Raw genomic sequence first — 19,269 nt, forward strand, 5'->3', positions numbered from 1 at the left:
GGATCTGTCAGCCTGTTTTTGTTTCCCCTTGGCCCATATATCATCCCTCACATTTATTGACTGATTACAACATGTCAGGCACTTTGCTGAGTACATTATCTTCATTAATTACATACCTAGCAGAGGCAGAAGTGCTTTCATGGGAAGAAAACGCAGTCCTTGAGCTGGAATAAAGAGTTGCCTGTGTAACCTTGGTCGAGCCCTTTAGTTCTGTGAATCTTGGTTTTTCTCATCTGTGAAGTGGGATAGTAAATAGTAAATATAGTAAAATAGGGGATAGTGAGGAACAAGGGGGTAACAAGGCCAGCTAAGCTTAGGGGGAAATACTAAAGAAATTGCCTTTAGAATAGGATGGATGGTCTGTCAAAAAGCCAGGCCTGATAAATGACCAAGTGATAGTTATCTTCTGCCTGTGTCTGTTTTAACACTGTGCATTCCTTGAGCTAAACAAGAAGAATAAAACTCAGCCCACTCACTTCCCTAGCAAGGTTTGCAAAGAAGATAATAGCCAGCTCCCACAAACTCTGACCCCAGCCAGATTTCACTTCTCCTGGAGCACTCCCATGATAGGGGAGCTTTTCCTACCTGCTTAGCTTCATTTGCTAATAAAACTATTTGGATTTGATCATTTTTTATTTTATTTCTTGTTTTAAATCTTTGGTGGCCAGAGACTTTGGCAGGCCAGGGCCTGCCTCTGTTACATCAGGCTCCATGTCGTAAAAAAATGAAATGTTGCTTGCAGTGATATTTTTCACAAAATCTGTGCATAGTAAGCACTCAACCATTATTAGAGCTACAAGAACAACTTGTTCAGTAGTGAATTTTCTTGTAACTGCTAAAGGGAGGTGGGGGAAGCATGTACCTGTAAGGTTGCTAGATGACTCCATCTGTGACTAGATTTTAGTTATGTGAGAGAGAAAATATGTATGTTATGTGAATTTGTTCATTTCTGTGCTTTAATGCATGATTGCCTTCTTCCATTTATCTTTATGTATTAAGAAACATTTTAATAGGAACAGGCATTGTAATGCCTGCAAATGGGGTTCATAGGCTTAGAGAGAGAGTCAAGAAAAATAGCATGTTGGAAGAAACATGCTTCAGTAATTAAGGGGGAATTGGGAGGGAGAACCCCCAAGCTTTGGACTGGGAACAGGAACGTGACTGTTGAGAGAGGACATGGCAGATAGGATAGAGAGGCTTTAGCTCATGACAGAGAACATAGGACAGGGAAATGCACAGATATACAGATCTGAAGGAGATTGGGTTTTGGTGGAATTCTATAGGTTCAAATCAGAGCAGTCATTTAAGGAACTGGGGATAAGAAAGAAGGAATGTATATTCTTTCCAATGGAAAAGACTATGATGAGTAGGTATAGGGGGTGTCTATAAAATTTATTTTTAGCTTCCCAATGTTTAGCAAATAGGTATCTGGGAAATGTTTCCTGGAATGTTGGCTGATGAAGGAGAATTTCTGTCCCATTAGCCATGGAGGAAATAGGAATCTCTGGAAACTTGAATAATAGGAGGACATTCTGTATGAGTTCTTCATCACATGGATTAGAGCAGGGAAACACTGGACATGGTAAGCCAACAGAAAACCATGGTATGATCAGAATGAGTAATAAGATCAGAAAACATGTGGGAACAGGGAGTGTACATTTACAAGTCTTAGGATATAAGTGCAATACTTTCTAGGGAGAGGAGAAATGAAAAGTCTGCCTATCATATCTCTGTGGTTGAAAGGTAGCCTTCCCATGCCACTTAAAACAGATGTCACCTGCATGGTGCTGAGCACTCTCCTTGACATGAAAGACTCAACAACATTTAACCCTGGCATAGCAGTATTAGAAATAACTACAGCATAATTTGACCATATGGCTAACAGATGAGATGTTAGATCAATGTGAGGCTACTTACTAAAGAGAGGTGGTGGTGAAGACAGACTATGAGACATGTGAAGCCAGCTTGAATAAAGCAGTAAACACTCAGACCAGTTCCATAAATATTTATTCAATTTAGTTTTAAACATATTCGTTCTGATATTTGTAATAAAGGCAAATATGAGTCTTTGGAGGTAATGGACATATGAACATGAGGTACTGGAGAGGTGTGGGAACAAGGGGTATTGACAAGCATGTCATCTCGAGAGGTGAGATTGCCACATGTATAAGAAGATATGGAGGCAGAGGAAAAAATGCCCTTTCCTATCTAGACTCTTCTTAGGCTGGCCAAGCAGTTAGATTAATATCATATTAGTAAGAAAAACAGTAGGATTTAGCCACATAGGTATGTTGTTGATGGCATTGGCATTCCCTAAGCAGTCTTCTTTATGTCCATTTCCTTGGGTCCCTTACTGAATAGTTGTGCAGGAATAATTGTGTCCAACATTTTAGGATTCCAGTCTAGATTTGCTCTGGAATCCTTTGTTTGCCTACTCCACTGAACTACAGCCAGCCTTTCCCAAGCATCAGAAAGTATGATTTTTTTCCCTGCCTCCTCTTTACACTTTGGTGGCAGCTCTATTTATTAAATTGGTGCTGCCATTTCTGAAAGTTTGTTTCCTCCACTATAATGGGGTCGTTCTAAAGTGGGCAATTGCATCTCATTCATCTTCTCTGGCTAACCACTTAAGTAGCATCCAGGCAGGGCAAATACCCAGATCCTTGTCATTTCATTGGCTCTGTAAACCCCTATCATGATCCTTGACCAAAATAGAGCCTATTTCTTCACAAAGGTGGATTTCTTAAGACACAGAACCTGGGTCAGCATACCTGTCTAATGATGCAACTAACTCATTTGGCCACAAATTAAAAATTTGTGTTACCAACTGTTACCTCAATGTACCTAAAAGGGATTTGGTACTTATTTTTGGTTTCTGTAGTTGTTTGTTGTTGTGGTTGTAATTTTTTTTGTTTGATTTTTGTCCTTCTGTTGTTGGTTTTCAAAAAATATCATCACTCTCCCTGGAGAACTACTTCTGCTGTGTCAGGGCAGTTTAGGTCAGTCAGTTCAGGCTTGACTGACCTGTAAATGGACAGAACTCTTTGGAAGAGAGGTGCTTTGTTCACATCCCCCATGCCTTTTTTTTTTATCTCTGATCCTAGTCTGTTTTCTTTTTGACAAAAGAAATTGAAAATGCTTGGCAGGTAATTAAGATTTGAGGAGATCAGGACCCAGAGAAGACATGGCAGCAGTGGTTCTGTCTTCTGCACCACATCGCATAGGCTCCCCACAGCTGGCATGAGAAAAACCTTGCTTAGCTCCTCTGACTTTGTGCCCTTCCCTGAGTGGGAACACTGGAGATCCTTTCAGGTTCCACAACCTAGACTACAGAGTTGGACTTGCTCTGCTTCTCTACCATTCTCTTTCACCTTGTATATGCCCTTCCTCTGGATTTGAAATAAGTCACATGTTGGCATTAGTTGCTTCCCTCACCACCTCCTTCCTGACTTTGGTCTCTTCAGCCACAGAGAAACCCAATTAATCTTTCTAGAATGTGAGTCAGGCCCTTGCATCAGGAATCACAAGGGTCTTTGATTACTTTCTAAGCCCCAATCCAAGTTCCTGATTCTACCCACATCACACTAACTGACAGTGACCCTGCCAACATTGCCCCTCGTCACAATATTTGCTTTTTGTTTGTTTGTTTGGGCCACACCTGGTGATGCTCAGGGGTTACTCCCGGCTATGTGCTCAGAAATTGTTTCTGGCTTGGGGGACCATATGGGTTGCTGGGAATTGAACTGGGGTTCACCCTGGGTCAGCTGCATGCAAGACAAGTGCCCTACCGCTGTGCTACTACTCTGGCCAAACATCTGCTTTCTGATTTTGAAGCAGGCCTATGACAGCTTTCCTCCTGAGATACCAAGTCTTATTTTACTGTTCATATCTCCTTTCAAATATCATTTCTCATTCATATATCATATCTATATAGGGACTTCAAACCAGCTTGGCTCCATGGAGGGTCTCCACCTCATTCTAGGCCTTCTTTCTTCTGGTATGTGGCTCATCACCAGCATTATGCTATCAACTTTGTAGAACCACCTTATTTATTGGGCATGCATCCATTTTTCTCATTCTCCCCATTCCGATCAGGAGCTCTAGGAGAGCAGGGGTCAGGGAGGATGCTGATATGTTTATCTCTCTGGTTCAGGATGACTCCCTGGGTCCCAAGTCACTGCTACTCACTTGGCATTCGACACTCGCTTGTGGCAGAAATGAATATTAGTCAGGTCGAGTGAGAAATCTAGGGTCGTCAGGGCTGGGCCTGTGCCCTTGCCTTCATTACTAGCAATGTCGGGGGGCACTTAGTCACTGTCTCTTCCAGCACATTCCACTTAAGCTCTCGATCACGGAGATTTATCTCCGGGTTTAATCAAATGTAATTTATATTGCAGCCTCCTCGGTAAATAATTGATTTGCCCTCACTGTTGTCTTCATCACAAATACTTCTTTGTACTCTAAAGAAATAATTTAATCAGTCGATAGTATACACAGCCCTCTTGTTTAGAAGGCAGATGGAAGATAACGCCTGAGTCTTGCTCACACCAGAATAGACCAGGACCAAAATAAGCTGCCTTGAAAAAAATATATAGTCGGCAGACAACTTGGCAGCAGAGGAACCCAATTAAATTTTTTTATTTTCCTCTAATGGTGATGACCCCATGGAAGTCATAGCTGCTGCTAAAGAAAAGTTCTTGGCCAACTACAGGCTGCAATGAAAATAGAAACTCTGGTCATTCGTGCTTTAATTAACCTCTGTCTGGATTTGAGACCTGGCTTTCAAGCACCCTATGTTTGTGCACTTGGACAAAAACTCCAGACTAGGGTTTCTCAGATGCACTGCTCCACTATGTGACCTTAGTCCCTGTGGACATAGGCTTCTTTGCTCTCCTTTGTCCTTGCTGTCAGGCTTTCTGTAGACACCTTGTCCAACTTTATTGGGTTTTGTAGCACTAGTTTTGCAGACATGCTTTCCCTGCATGCTTTTCTTTTGAGGCAAAGTCCTGAGAAAGAGAGTATTTGAGTTTGTTTTTCTATACATGTCTGTTTTGAGCCACACTTTTCAGGAGCTTGATAAAGGGAGTAGTAGATGATAAAACCTCCATTTTGATAAGTGTAGAAAGGTGGTATATATGTTCGCAGAGTAAAATTCCTTTGTAGACCTGCTTTAGGAGGGAGATTTGGTGTATGCAGTCTTCATTGGAAATGTCTGCTGAGTTCAAGAGAAATGGGTGGATAAATAGTGGTGTTTGGGAAGCATGAGGTGCTGGGAATAGAATTTAGGTCTTCCCTGAGTTATCTTCTCCATCACCAGATTCTGTTCCTTAAACATTTGAGTGATGCCATTTACATTTTTGGTTTGGCTTTATACTAAATGTGATTCTGTGATTACCGTACTTGGTCCCAGAGTGCAGTGAGGAGAAGGAAATAAACTGAGTGGAGGAGGAGAAACACAAATATGGAAGAATGGGGTCCAGGAGCCAAGCTGTCTCAGGTGCATTGGTAGGAAAAAAAAAAAGACAGAACTAAATATCCAAGCCAGAGTAAACAGCAATGGAAACAAGATGCTCAAACTCTAACTACCTAAACTTTATTTTCTCCGCCCCCAACGATCTAAACATTAAATGGGTTTGTTATTAAATGGCAGGCTGGGTGACAAAAATGGGGATTGGGATGCACTTGGGGAACCTGGTGGAGGGCGGTCAACTTTGGTGGTGGGAATTCCCTTGCTTTAATGTTAAAATGTACCTAAAATATTACTATGAAAGATATGTAATCCACTTTGATCAAAAATAAAAAAAATCTGCAGCTATTGTGGGCCATTTATTCAGTTATGCCTGTCTATAAAGGAGAAAAGCAGCAGGGGTGGTGGTGGTGGTGGTGGTGGTGGTAGGGTGGTATTCCTAAGCCTGAGGTCCTGTACCTGGGACTCTGTGGGCCCACCTAAAGCTGAAACATGGTTTTCCAAGCCACAGGACACAGCACCTGGGTGTTTGCAGGGCACTGAAAATTCTTAGAAAAGAAAATGAAAACAAGTCCCTGTCTATTTATCTTTTTTATTCTGCATATCTCTTTACATGCGAGACATTGTACTCTATGCATTGTTCTCTGAGCCTGACTGAGGTCAAAATATGTTCTAGAGTAGTAACATATATATACACCATAGACCTGTCCCCATGGAGTACAATTTTTTTTTTCGTAAGTCTTGGTATTTAAAGAAGAGAGACTGGAAGGAAAAACCCTCCATGAAGATCAAAGTTAGCCTCCCTTGGTCAGGTAGAGGAGAGAAGGACCAACTTCTTCTGCATATATATAGATCCTTGCAACAGTCACTTGATCATGCTTGGTATCTCAGTATGCCCTACACTGGTGCAGTCCAGAGTCATCAAGTTAAAACTTTTACAATACATCCTCACAAAGACTGATCTGAGACTCACCAGAGTCTGAACGCTTGGGCCTTAGGATGATACAAGAGGCCTCCAGATGTCCTTTAGATTCTCTTCTTAAGTACCTCGAAGAACACTTTTTAAAGAAAAGGTGCATGCAAGCCATCAGCTGAATATTATTTTAGCTCTTTAATTAGTTTACCTTTAAGCAATAATGACAGCAACCATGTTCATAAAAACACATTTTAACAGCCCCCTCAGTGTGCTCTTTCCTTATTCTACTCACAACCCAGCCAGCTAATTACACAAATCAGCATTCTCTACTGCACAGCCAGAATATATAATTACATGTCCATTGCAAACCAACACCTGGATAATTGTAAGATAGAAGTCTAAGTGAAGTAAGTTATCTTAGCTGTTGGGCCCCAAGATCCCCTCGCAATCTGTTCTCAAAAATGGGACAGCTTAACAGACAATAGGGCACAATGGGGAGAAGGAAGTTGGACAGCGTATAAAGAAATAGAAAAAAAAAGGCTCTCTTGAATTTCCTTATCATGAAGATGGATGGCCTAGTGACTCTACAACATGCAGAAGGAGGGGGACATCTCCATTCAGGTAGTGTGTTAATAACTCATCAGGAGATCACCCCATTTCTCCATGAGGAATCATCTAGCTCCTAATTGTACTCTTTGTCCCAGGCAACCAAAGCCTCCCCAGCAGTTAGGACTGTAACTTTAATGTAGTCTAATGCTATTATGGTTCAGTATGGGCCACTGTGGCCGAACATAGGATATTTGGGGGAGGAAGTAAATATTGATTTTATGAATACCAGGTGCCAGAGAGTGTTCTGAGGGCATCCTATGTCTATGAATCCTCATATTTTCTATTCATCCCTAAAAGAAACACCAATAGTTGGAGGTTTATAGATAGTTACAACTCAGAAAAAGTTAAATAATGCCCCATGTCTGTCTTCCCTTTCTCTTACACATACATGCTCTCTTTTATTTCCTCTTGCTAGACACACATATACATACTGTCACACACAATTTTTCTTTCTCATGAACACTTTCCTTTACACACACATATTCACTTTCTTACATGCAGTATCTTTTTTCACATATGCTTTTGGGCATATGTTATTATACACATACTCTCTCTCTCTCTCTCTCACACACACACACACACACACACAAACACAGACACACACACAAAGTAGGAGAGCATGAAATAAACTCAAATTCTGATTCCAAAGAGCAGAAGTTCCTGTCCCTCCAGAACAAGCCATCTTTGCACTAAGGGCCTTATTCACTTCCTTCTCTAATTGGGGAGCAATCTTGGCCCCCAAAGTTGCTTTGAAGATCCCTGAGCTTCTGGGTTCCTGCTCATTCCAGCCTGCAGGTGAAATCAAGATGGTGTACGGGGTGGGAAGTATCTTTGACTTGACTATTGGCAGCTTTTATTTTGCTGCCACCATATAAGACCAGGTTCATTCCAGTGGCCTCTGTGGGCTCATAAAGAATGTCTTCTAACATGTTAATGGCCTACTTACTCCTTTTGCTGACTGCTGGCAGAGTTGCTTGCTTCTAGGCACATTTCTGTAACATGAGTCTTTTGGCCAGGCTTTCCACATAAAGATAGGAACCCAGTGCTCCTTCCAATGGTATCCCTGAGACTCTTGTTCAAAATAGGGGAATTTACTATGTGTCCTGATTTCAGGTCATTAGTGAGTTCTATGATAAGGTGAGCTGGTCATGACAAGGTGGAGGAGAGCATTTTCCTAATGCATCAAGCAAAAAGAACATTAAAATAACCATGTGTGACATTTACTCTTTCCCATTAAAAACTTTATTCCCTGGAGACATAGTGAGTCACTTTTCTAAAATGGATTTGAAATATGTGTCAATGGAAAGGGATTCTACTGACCCCTGGCCCTTCTCCACGAAGATCCTGATTCCTGTAGTATGATCTAGCTTCCTTTGCATAAATCCATAAATTCACTCAATTATTCAGCAGAGCTAGGCACTGGGGATCTATCCTTTGCCAGGCCCCATGCTAGGATGAGAGAACACAGATGAATAATGGCAGCTCCCATTCTCTGGAGCTCAAAAGTAGAAGAGACAGACACAAAGACACTGTCAGCCAATGAGATGTTTCTAATGCTATGATGCCATATGGGATAAGGGAGTAAAATAAAACTGTTTAAGTGCCAAGAAGCCAACTTTGATTGTGCCCTTATTGTTTAATAGTCACTATAATCCTGTATGTTTTCTACAAGAGTCATTTAATTGGCTTACAAAATGACCCAGTGTGGGATCAACTGTTATTATGGACAATACAGAGCAAAAGACACTGGCAGACCTTTTAAAGAAACTTCCCCCAAACAGCACAGTTAGTTAGAGGAGAGGATTGGAAAACAGGGCTTGAACTTAGGCCTTTATATCCAGACTTCATCAACTGGACCATTAAGTCCTATTGTCTCCCAATAGATCTCAGGCCATGGAGAGGATTGAGCTGCTATTCCAAGTTCAACTTGCAGTGACTTGAATTACCTCTCTGGCTTTACGTTCTTCATCCACTGAATGGATGCCTGGTTCCAATAGCCCTGGTGGATTAAGTGAGATAAAGTAGAAAAAATCAGGCATGGTGTGAGTGTGTGTGTGTGTGTGTGTGTGTGTGTGTGTGTGTGTGTGTACTGGTGGGGTACTTGTCTTAGAAACAAGATACCTTTCAGTTTATTGTAGGCTCCTTGAGACATCAATTCAAATATTTATGACCCAAAAGTTAAAAAAAAAAAGGCAAATGCTTTTAACAAGGTCTCTGGTAAGGTCACAAAAAAACTCATAATCCAGTGGTAAAAGCATGAAATTTTGCATAAGTATTAAAGAATTACAGTATTTACTCATTGATTGGTCTACCAGAATGTCAGCTTCTCAAGTTCAGATTCAGGATGTTGGCTATGAATTAACATGTCTCTAAAGAATATATGCAAATAGACAAATTGCACATGAAAAGATGCTCAACCTTAATAGTACTGAAGAAACTGCAAAATAGAACCCTATTGGGAGATCACTAAACACTGTAGGATGGATCAAGTAAAAGAGATGAGGGGGATGTTGTCAGTAACATGGTAGACATACAAAACCCATATTCTTTGTAATGGAACTGTACACAGGTTGGGTTAGATATAAAGTGACTGCAGAATCCAGCAATATCATTCCTAAGTATAATGCTAAGAAAATGGACAAAAATACTCCACTATAAATAGAGACACATAGTGCAAACCATCATTTTCCACAATAGCCAAAAGATAGAAATGTTCTAAATGCCTTAATGGGCATAGAATACAATGAAATGCTATAAAGAAATAAAGGTGGAAAGAAACAGAGCAAGGTTAGGAACACATGCTTTGCATGTGCAGGACTCTGATTTGATCCTTGGCACTATGTTACCCCTCCTCAGCGTATCCTGGTGGAATCCTAAATGCCCTGGAATCTTGTTTAAGTTGCCTTTGTGGTTCTGGCACCTAAGGGCCTATGCAGTATCATATCCTTTGACCCTAGCATGAAACTCTGATTTAGTTAGTCAAGCATTTAGGCAGTGACCCTCAAACTTTTTGAAGTATCCCTCAGTACTTTTTGGGAACTCCCTATTGCCTGCATAAGAAAGATGTGTGAGACTACCATGTGCTCTCCATAAAACAACCTTGAAAATTGGATGAAACTGGTCACAGAGGCTCATATCCTATAATTACATCAATCTATCTCATCTGTCATTTGCCAGGAGAACATGCAAATCTTTAGAGATAGGAAACATGTCAGTGGTTACCTGAAATTGGATGATTTCAGGGAGATGAGAAGTGAGCAGACTGCAAATGGGTACAGGGTTTCTTTTCAGGGTGATGAAAGTATTAGAGAACTAAGCTGGTTGTCTGAATCTGTGAATGTTTCAGAACATCTGACTTATACGTTTGAAAAGTGTAACTCATTGGAACTGTAGTGATAGCATAGGGGTGAAAGCAGTTACCCAGATTTGATCCATGGCATCACCAAATAAGCTTCTCTGAGTACTGTCGGAACTGATCCCTGAGCACAATCAGGAGTAAGGCAGCAAGGCACTGCTGGACATAGGAGGGAGAGAGGGAAGGAGGGAAGGGGGGAGAGAGAGAGAGAGAGAGAGAGAGAGAGAGAGAGAGAGAGAGAGAGAGAGAGAGAGAGAGAGAGAGAGAGAGAGAGAAGGGAGTTAAGGAAAAAGAGAGGACTAGAGAAACAGAAAGAAGATAACTGTTTAGCATGGGAAATCAAACCCCAAGAAAAACATAACAGCATTCAGACTTTGCTTTGGGTGTTGGTATCCTCTTCTATCAAATAGTACTTGAAATAAAACTGAACTAAATTCAAGCTTATTGACAGAACCTAATTCAAATACCGGGCATGAAGATTAAATGAGAGATTATGTGTTAAATTCTTGGCATAGGAACTGGTATAGCAAATGCTCTGTAATAGATAATGTGATACAAAGTCCCCTTGAGCATGTGGCCTTTCTCTTGAACACTCTGAAGTGAAGGGTCAGTGCTGCTCCAGGCCAACAAGGCTGGGATTCATGTCTGAGGATGCATAGACACTGACCCTCTCCCTAACATCCTTAAAATGAATGTGCCTCTGATGGAACAGTTACGTGGCTCTGATTTTTTGTTATTTATATCTTAACTAATATAACGGAGACCTTGTTCAAGATGTGCTCATGAAAAATTACCCTTTTAATGGGAGAACATTTAATGAGAAACTGTATTATCTACTGCATAAGTGCCCTTCATACAAATTAGCTTGGCCCTGGGTCCTAATCTAAATTGGGCTCCTTACTTTCCTTTAAATGGCCTAATATTTTCTTATTAATCTCTGCCCTTGTTCACCTGATCTGGCTCTGCCTCTTCTTATAACAGGCCCCTCTGTAGTGCTCTGTGCTCTCACAAACATTTAATTCAGCTTGACTTTTATATCTGACTCAGGAAAAGCTATTTGGTTTCATTTTCAAGTTTTCTGTCTAAAGGATCTTTAATGCTTCAATGCACTGAGTCTTACAGACTTGGTCCAGGTGAGTCTGGAATAAGGTAAATATAAGGCTTTATAGGGAAGCTAGATCGAAGAAAAGTAAGTCTCATAGGGTTTACCAGAAGAGATTTAAGAAAAACACAAGCAAACTGTTGCATTAAATAATTAACGATGGTGGTGGATGGTGAAGGACGGAGGTATCTTTCTCTGCCATCCCAGGCCATGTGGCTCCGCAATCCCCATTCAGCTGGCGGGTTCCAGGTTTAGGTGAATGGCGGAATCAGACTCATCCAGAGACAGGCATCAGGAAGCATCAACTTTATTCATGCCCTATTCACCACATGTGTGTGGCCTATATCATAACCTTTCAAGCACAGCCATTCTTAGCTAGCCCTGCATCTTAACTCCTTTCAGCCATCTTCCCTTGAACCTCCATGCTGGCCAAAGACCAAAAAGCAAAAAGCCCTAATCCCCTGGGTCAAAGGCCTTATCTACCTTTTCCAAGACCCCTCCCAGGAAATGGGCGGGGTCTTGCAGGTAAGGTCAAGTTACCTGGAGGGATGAGGCTTCAGCAAACCACAAGCCTGGGCTTTGGATGGAAAGATCTGGTTCAAGTCCCACTTTAGGAAGGTTTCATGAGTCACCTGGACTCTCAAACATTGCATGTAATTTCCATCTCTAAAAATGGAATTATAATGTTCATATCTAAGATATTTCTGAGATTGTTAGTGCATAAATGCACTTTGTATAGGACGTGATCCATGTTTGGTTACTAGCAAATGTGAGGAATTCCCACTGGTGAAAGTGGTATTTGTAGTCGCTGAAAGATTTCAGATTTTGGAAAAAAGAGATATTTATGTGTCTGGTGGTGATGGGGGTTAATAGAAAGAAAAAGAAATAAAAATAAAAATCTTCCCAAGAAATAAGCCACACCCAAATAGTTGAGGAAACTGATTTTTCCATCTACTTTCTTTTTAATGTTGTTATTGAAACATCGTGATTATAAATATGATTGTAGTTGTGTTTTAGTCATACAAAGAACACCCCCCTTCACCAGTGCAACATTCTCACCATCAATGCCCCTGATTTCCCTCCTCCCCCACCCCTACCTGTATTCAAGACAGGCATTCTACTTCTCTCTTACTCATTAACATTGTCATGATAGTTATTACTGTAGTTATTTTGATAACTGCACTCTGGGCATTATAACAATAATGTCTTTTATTTTTCTTAAAACCCATACATCAGTGAGACTATTCTGTGTGTGTGTCTCTCTCTCCCTCTGGCTTATTTCACTCAGCATAACAGTTTCCATGTACATCCATGTATAGGAAAATTTCATGACTTCATCTGCCAGGAGTGATTTTGACCATTCTCTTTATTATATGGAAAAGAGATTTTAAGTTATTAGAGAGAAAGAGCATAATTTATGAAATATCTTGTGTGACATATTCTTAGTTTGCAGTAATTTTATTGTTCTTAGATTATGTTGATATGTTTTCACTTCTTTCTATTATAGCCTAGCAAATTATTATTTTAATAATTGTGGAGAAAACCTGTTGCAAAGTGAAGGAATACCCTATTGAGTATCATGGAAGCCCATTTCTCTACACATGAGTTAGCAGATGAGATATTGTAAAAGCATTTTTTTTATGATTGTCCCTGGGTCATTACTTGATACAAAGCAATTACTCTGTAGTCTCACTATAAAACAGCCCAAGGAATTGGGCTTAAGGAGGATCCTGGACCCTGGCCAAAGTCATATTAAATGCTGAAAAGGCCAAAGTAGCTCAATGCTAATACCATTCTAACAAGAAAGCAGGACATGAACTCTTAGTGGGCTATTATTGTTTGCTAAATACCTAGAATGTATCAAACACCGCATAAGGTGTATTATATATCTTGTCTGGCTTGTTTGTCCTAGTGACCATTGGAGTGGTTATTTTTTATTCTTTTATTTCTCCTAAGAAAACAGATTAAGAGAAGGATTTGTCCACTGAATTTCAAAGAATGACATTTCGTTGCCACCATGTAGTTGTTATAACCCGTTTTTCAGTAATACCAGCATATTTTTTAAAAAATGGTCACACCGGGCCTGGAGAGATAGCACAGCGGCATTTGCCTTGCAAGCAGCCGATCCAGGACCAAAGGTGGTTGGTTTGAATCCCGGTGTCCCATATGGTCCCCCGTGCCTGCCAGGAGCTATTTCTGAGCAGACAGCCAGGAGTAACTAACCCCTGAGCATCGCTGGGTGTGGCCCAAAAACCAAAAAAAAAAATGGTCACACCCTATTTTTGCATGAAATTTGCAATGATTTTTTAGAATAACACAGTAAAACCATTTTTTTTTTTTTTGGTTTTTACCAGTATTACCATACCTTTGTATTTAGTCTAATGATTTAACATTCCTTGAATGTAGGAGACAACACAAAAAGCCCTTGGAGTTGCAGATGTATAAAGGTCATTGTTGGGGCCTGAACATTGCATATCTGAATCCTGCTTTTCTCCTTCCAGGTCAGGATCGCAGTGAAGCAACTTTGATAAAGAGATTTAAAGGTGAAGGGGTCCGGTACAAGGCCAAACTGATCGGAATTGATGAGGTTACTGCAGCTCGGGGGGACAAGTTATGTCAAGATTCCATGATGAAACTCAAGGTACAAGCGTTATACTTTAATTATTGCAAGCTTAAAATGACTGAAAGAAAGCATTTTGATCAATATAATACAAATTACTTGGCTCACCAATAAGTCACCACATTTATTCATTGGGAAGAGTTTCTAATCTTTGGACAGATGTTCCTTGAATACCTAGTACATGGTAGTATTTGGATAGGCTCTGTTTCATCATTATTGAATAAAATAATTACTCCGTTTCACTTTCTTTGTTGCATGCAACAGAAATACACACATTGTCACTTTGTAATGTCAGCTCGTTTAAGTTTCACTACATTGTGTTATTAGTAAGCTTAATATATTGTATGATATGACAAATTATGGTAAAAGATGCTGTGAAGATAAAAGCTTATTTAATTAATACATGTCCCATATTTTATAATAAAGGAAGGCAAATTTAAGGTAATATATAAAAATTGAGATTTTGAAGTATCATAAAAACCATTTCACTTTAAATGCTCTAAAATAGATGAGTATTGAGAAATCTAGGAAAGAAATTGGAAACTTTTTCTGTTCATTTTATTGGCCGTACAAATCTTACTCAGGAGCTACCTGAGGTATGATGCTCTTTAGCCACTCTTGAAGGTACACAAGTGACTATGCAGTGACCAGAACTGAACCTGAGCCTTTCAAATGCAAAGCAAGAGATGGCCCAGTCTTTTGAGCCATCTCTCCGGCCTTGAAATTGGAAAATATTTAAATATGCATATTAAAAATCACTGTTATTTTTAAACATACATACAATAATATCATGAAAACATTGTGATAGAGTGCTTACCTTGCACCTGGCTAGCCTGAGTTTGATCCCTGGCACCCCAATATGGTTCCCCAAATATGTCAGGAGTGACCCTTGAGTGCAGAACCAGGACTAAGTCTGAGCATAGCTAGTGTGGTAAAACAAAACAAAACATTAAAAAGTGACACTTACAAAAGAATATAACATTCTTAACATTTTCATATATTGTGTTTCTCCTTTAAAAATGTAATATATGGGGCCCGGAGAGATAGCACAGCAGCGGCGTTTGCCTTGCAAGCAACCAATCCAGGACCAAAGGTGGTTGGTTCGAATCCTGGTGTCCCATATGGTCCCCCGTGCCTGCCAGGAGCTATTTCTGAGCAGACAGCCAGGAGTAACCCCTGAGCATTGCCGGATGTGGCCCAAAAACCAAAAAAAAAAAAAAAGTAATATAAAATATTGAAAATAATGATTCAGCAAGAAGTCTACAAAACATTTTATGCATTGACACCTTAATTTATTTGAAAATACAAAAAAGTATCTGGAAGAAAGTTGAGATCATCCACACATCTACCACATAGAGAAAAACAATGTCAGCATTTCTATGTGTAATTTACTATGCATTTTTATGCATTATATCACTTATATATAATCAAATTATTAAATTTCAAGTTTCGGGGGATGGCCACACCCAATGACGCTCAGGAGTTACTCCTGGCTATGCACTCAGAAATAGTTCCTGGCGTGGGCGGTTACTATATGGGAAGCCGGGGATTGAACCAAGGTCCGTCCTGGGTCAGCTGCATGCAAGGCAAATACCCTGCCCCAGTGCTATCATTCAACCCCAAATTCAAGTTTTATAGATTATTTTTCCTATAAGATACTTTTGTCATGTCTTCACTCTACTTCTTTCGAATGTAGGCAAGATAAAGGGTGAGGGAAGAGAAAACATTAAAAGCAAAAAAGAAGTAAAACTGTCCAACATTGAAAAGCATTACGTTTACTTTCACAGACTCAGCTGTTCTTTATGACTCACCCCATCTGACCCTCCTGGTGAAACTTTCACACATCTACCTCACCATACCAACAATTTGCTATTCTATCAGTCTCTGCATCCCTCTCATTCTTCCAGGTTCAAATTCTCCACTCACCCCACCCTGCAGGATGCTCAGCCTCTCCCCCAATTCCTCCTCCCCATCTTGTCCCTCCATGTTTAGCTTCTCCACGCCCCACCCACTCCCCATGCATTCTCACAAGCTTCTCATCAGGCCAAACCATCTCTTTTTCTTCACAAGGTGACCTTCATTGTGGATGGGAGCAAAACCAGACCTTTCTTGACTCTCTGCAAGCCCCTCCCTATTTCAAATTTTAGAATAAAAATCATGTTTTTTTGTTTTTTTTTTAAATTTTTTATTTAAACACCTTGATTACATACATGATTGTGTTTGGGTTTCATATAAAGAACATCACCCATCACCAGTGCAACATTCCCATCTCCAATGTCCCAAATCTCCTTCCTCCCCCCCAACCCCCACCTGTACTCTAGACAGGCTTTCTATTTCCCTTGTACATTCTCATTATTAGGATAGTTCAAAACGTAGTTATTTCTCTAACTAAACCCATCCCTGTTTGTGGTGAGATTCATGAGGTGAGCTATAACTTCCAGCTCTTTTCTCTTTTGTGTCTGAAAGTTATTACTACAAGAATGTCTTTCATTTTTCTTAAAACCCATAGATGAGTGAGAACATTCTGCATCTTTCAGTCTCTCTCTCTGACTTATTTCACTCAGTATGATAGATTCCATGTACATCCATGTATAAGAAAATATCATGACTTCATCTCTCCTGACAGCTGCATAATATTCCATTGTGTGTATGTACCACAGTTTCTTTAGCCATTCATCTGTTGAAGGATATCTTGGCTGTTTCCAGAATCTTGCTATGGTACATAGTGCTGAAATGAATATAGGTATAAAAGTAAGGGATTTTTGTATTGTATAGTTGTGTTCCTAGGGTATAAACCTAGGAGCTGGGTCATATGGAAGCTCGATTTCCAGTTTTTGGAACAATCTCCATATTGCTTTCCATAAAGGATGAACTAGATGGCATTCCCACCAGCAGTGGATAAGAGTTCCTTTCTCTCCACATCCCTGCCAACACTGCTTGTTCTCATTCTTTGTGATGTGTGCCAATCTCTGGGGTGTGAGGTGGTACCTCATAGTTGTTTTGATTTGCATCTCCCTGATGATTAGTGATGTGGAGCATTTCTTCATGTGTCTTTTGGCCATTTGTATTTCTTCTTTGTCAAAGTGTCTGTCCATTTCTTCTCCCCATTTTTTGATGGGATTAGATGTATTTTTCTTGTAAATTTCTATCAGTGCCTTGTATATTTTGGAGATTAGCCCCTTATATGATGGGTATTGAGTGAATAGTTTCTCCCACTCAGTGGGGGGCTCTTGTATCCTGGGCGCTATTTCTTTTGAGGTGCAGAAGCTTCTCAGTTTAATATATTTCCATCTGTTAATCTCTGCTTTCACTTGCTTGGAGAGTGCAGTTTCCTGCTTGAAGAAGCCTTTAGTCTCAATGTCCTGGAGTGTTTTACCTATGTGCTGTTCTATTTATCTTATGGTTTCGGGTCTGATATCGAGGTCTTTAATCCATTTGGATTTAACCTTCGTACATGATGTTAGCTGGGGGTCTAAGTTCAATTTTTTGCAAGTGGCTAGCCAGTTGTACAACACCACTTGTTGAAGAGGCTTTCTTTGCTCCATTTAGAATTTCTTGCTCCTTCATCAAAAATTAGGTGCTTGTATGTCTGGGGAATATTCTCTGAGTATTCCAGCCTATTCCACTGATCTGAGGGCCTGTCTTTATTCCAATACCATGCTGTTTTAATAACTATTGCTTTGTAGTACCGTTTAAAGTTAGGGAAAGTAATTCCTCCCATATTCTTTTTCCCAATGATTGCTTTAGCTATTCTAGGGTGTTTATTGTTCCAAATGAATTTCAAAAGTGCCTGATCCACTTCTTTGAAAGTGGGTATCTTTAGAGGGATCACATTAAATCTGTACAATGCTTTGGGGAGTATTTCCATTTTAATGATGTTAATCCTGCCAATCCATGAGCAGGGTATTTGCTTCCATTTCTGTGTGTCCTCTCTTATTTCTTGGAGCAAAGTTTTATAGTTTTCTTTGAATAGGTCCTTCACATTTTTAGTCAAGTTGATTCCAAGATATTTGAGTTTGTGTGGCACTATTGTGAATGGGGTTGTTTTCTTAATGTCCATTTCTTCCTTATTACTATTGGTGTATAGAAAGGCCATTGATTTTTGTGTGTTAATTTTGTAGCCTGCCACCTTGCTATATGAGTCTGTTGTTTCTAGAAGCTTTTTCATAGAGACTTTAGGGTTTTCTAGGTAGAGTATCATGTCATCTGCAAACAGCGAGAGCTTGACTTCTTCCTTTTCTATCTGGATTCCCTTGATATCTTTTTCTTGCCTAATCGCTATAGTGAGTACTTCCAGTGCTATGTTGAATGGGAGTGGTGAGAGAGGACAGCCTTGTCTTGTGCCAGAATTCAGAGGAACGGCTTTCAGTTTTTCTCCATTGAGGACAATATTTGCCTCTGGCTTGTGGTAGATGGCCTTAACTATATTGAGAAAGGTTCCTTCCATTCCCATCTTGCTGAGAGTTTTGATCAAGAATGGGTGTTGGACCTTGTCAAATGCTTTCTCTGCGTCTATTGATATGACCATGTGATTTCTATTTTTCTTGTTGTTGATATTGTGTATGATGTTGATAGATTTATGGATCTTAAACCAGACTTGCATTCTTGGTATGAAACCTACTTTATCATAGTGGATGATTTTTTTAATGAGGCATTGAATCCTATTTGCCAGGATTTTATTGAGGATTTTGCATCTGTATTCATCAGCAATATTGGTCTGTAATTTTCTTTTTTCGTAGCATCTCTGTCTGGTTTAGGTATCAAGGTGATGTTGGCCTTATAAAAGCTATTTGGAAGTGTTCCTGTTTTTTCGATTTCATGAAAAAGTCTTGCCAGGATTGGTAGAAGTTCCTCTTGAAAGGTTTAAAAGAATTCATTAGTAAATCTATCTGGGCCTGGACTTTTGTTTTTGGGCAGACATTTGATTACTGTCTTAATTTCCTCAATAGTGATGGGTGTGTTTAGATATGCTACATCCTCTTCATTCAACCATGGAAGATTATAAGAGTCCAAAAATTTATCCATTTCTTCCAGGTTTTCACTTTTAGTGGCATAGAGTTTCTCAAAGTAGTTTCTGATTACCCTTTGAATCTCTACCATATCAGTAGTGATCTCTCCTTTTTCATTCCTAATACGAGTTATCAAGTTTCTCTCTCTCTCTCTTTCTTTGTTAGTTTTGCCAGTGGTCTATCAATCTTGC

The 19,269-nt window shown here is 39.9% G+C and overlaps 1 protein-coding gene across 1 annotated transcript in view; it reads left to right on the plus strand.

The window, feature by feature from the left end:
• DAB1 (DAB adaptor protein 1) overlaps positions 1 to 19,269 on the plus strand; it is a 406,846-nt gene that overhangs the window by 248,509 nt on the left and 139,068 nt on the right. Inside the window, exon 3 of the mRNA XM_049774584.1 lies at positions 13,951 to 14,090. Within this exon, the coding sequence (XP_049630541.1) occupies positions 13,951 to 14,090 (140 nt within the window). The remainder of the gene's footprint in view (positions 1 to 13,950; positions 14,091 to 19,269) is intronic.

The sequence above is a fragment of the Suncus etruscus genome, chromosome 6, assembly GCF_024139225.1.
Source record: "Suncus etruscus isolate mSunEtr1 chromosome 6, mSunEtr1.pri.cur, whole genome shotgun sequence".
In the NCBI taxonomy this organism is placed as follows: domain Eukaryota; kingdom Metazoa; phylum Chordata; class Mammalia; order Eulipotyphla; family Soricidae; genus Suncus; species Suncus etruscus.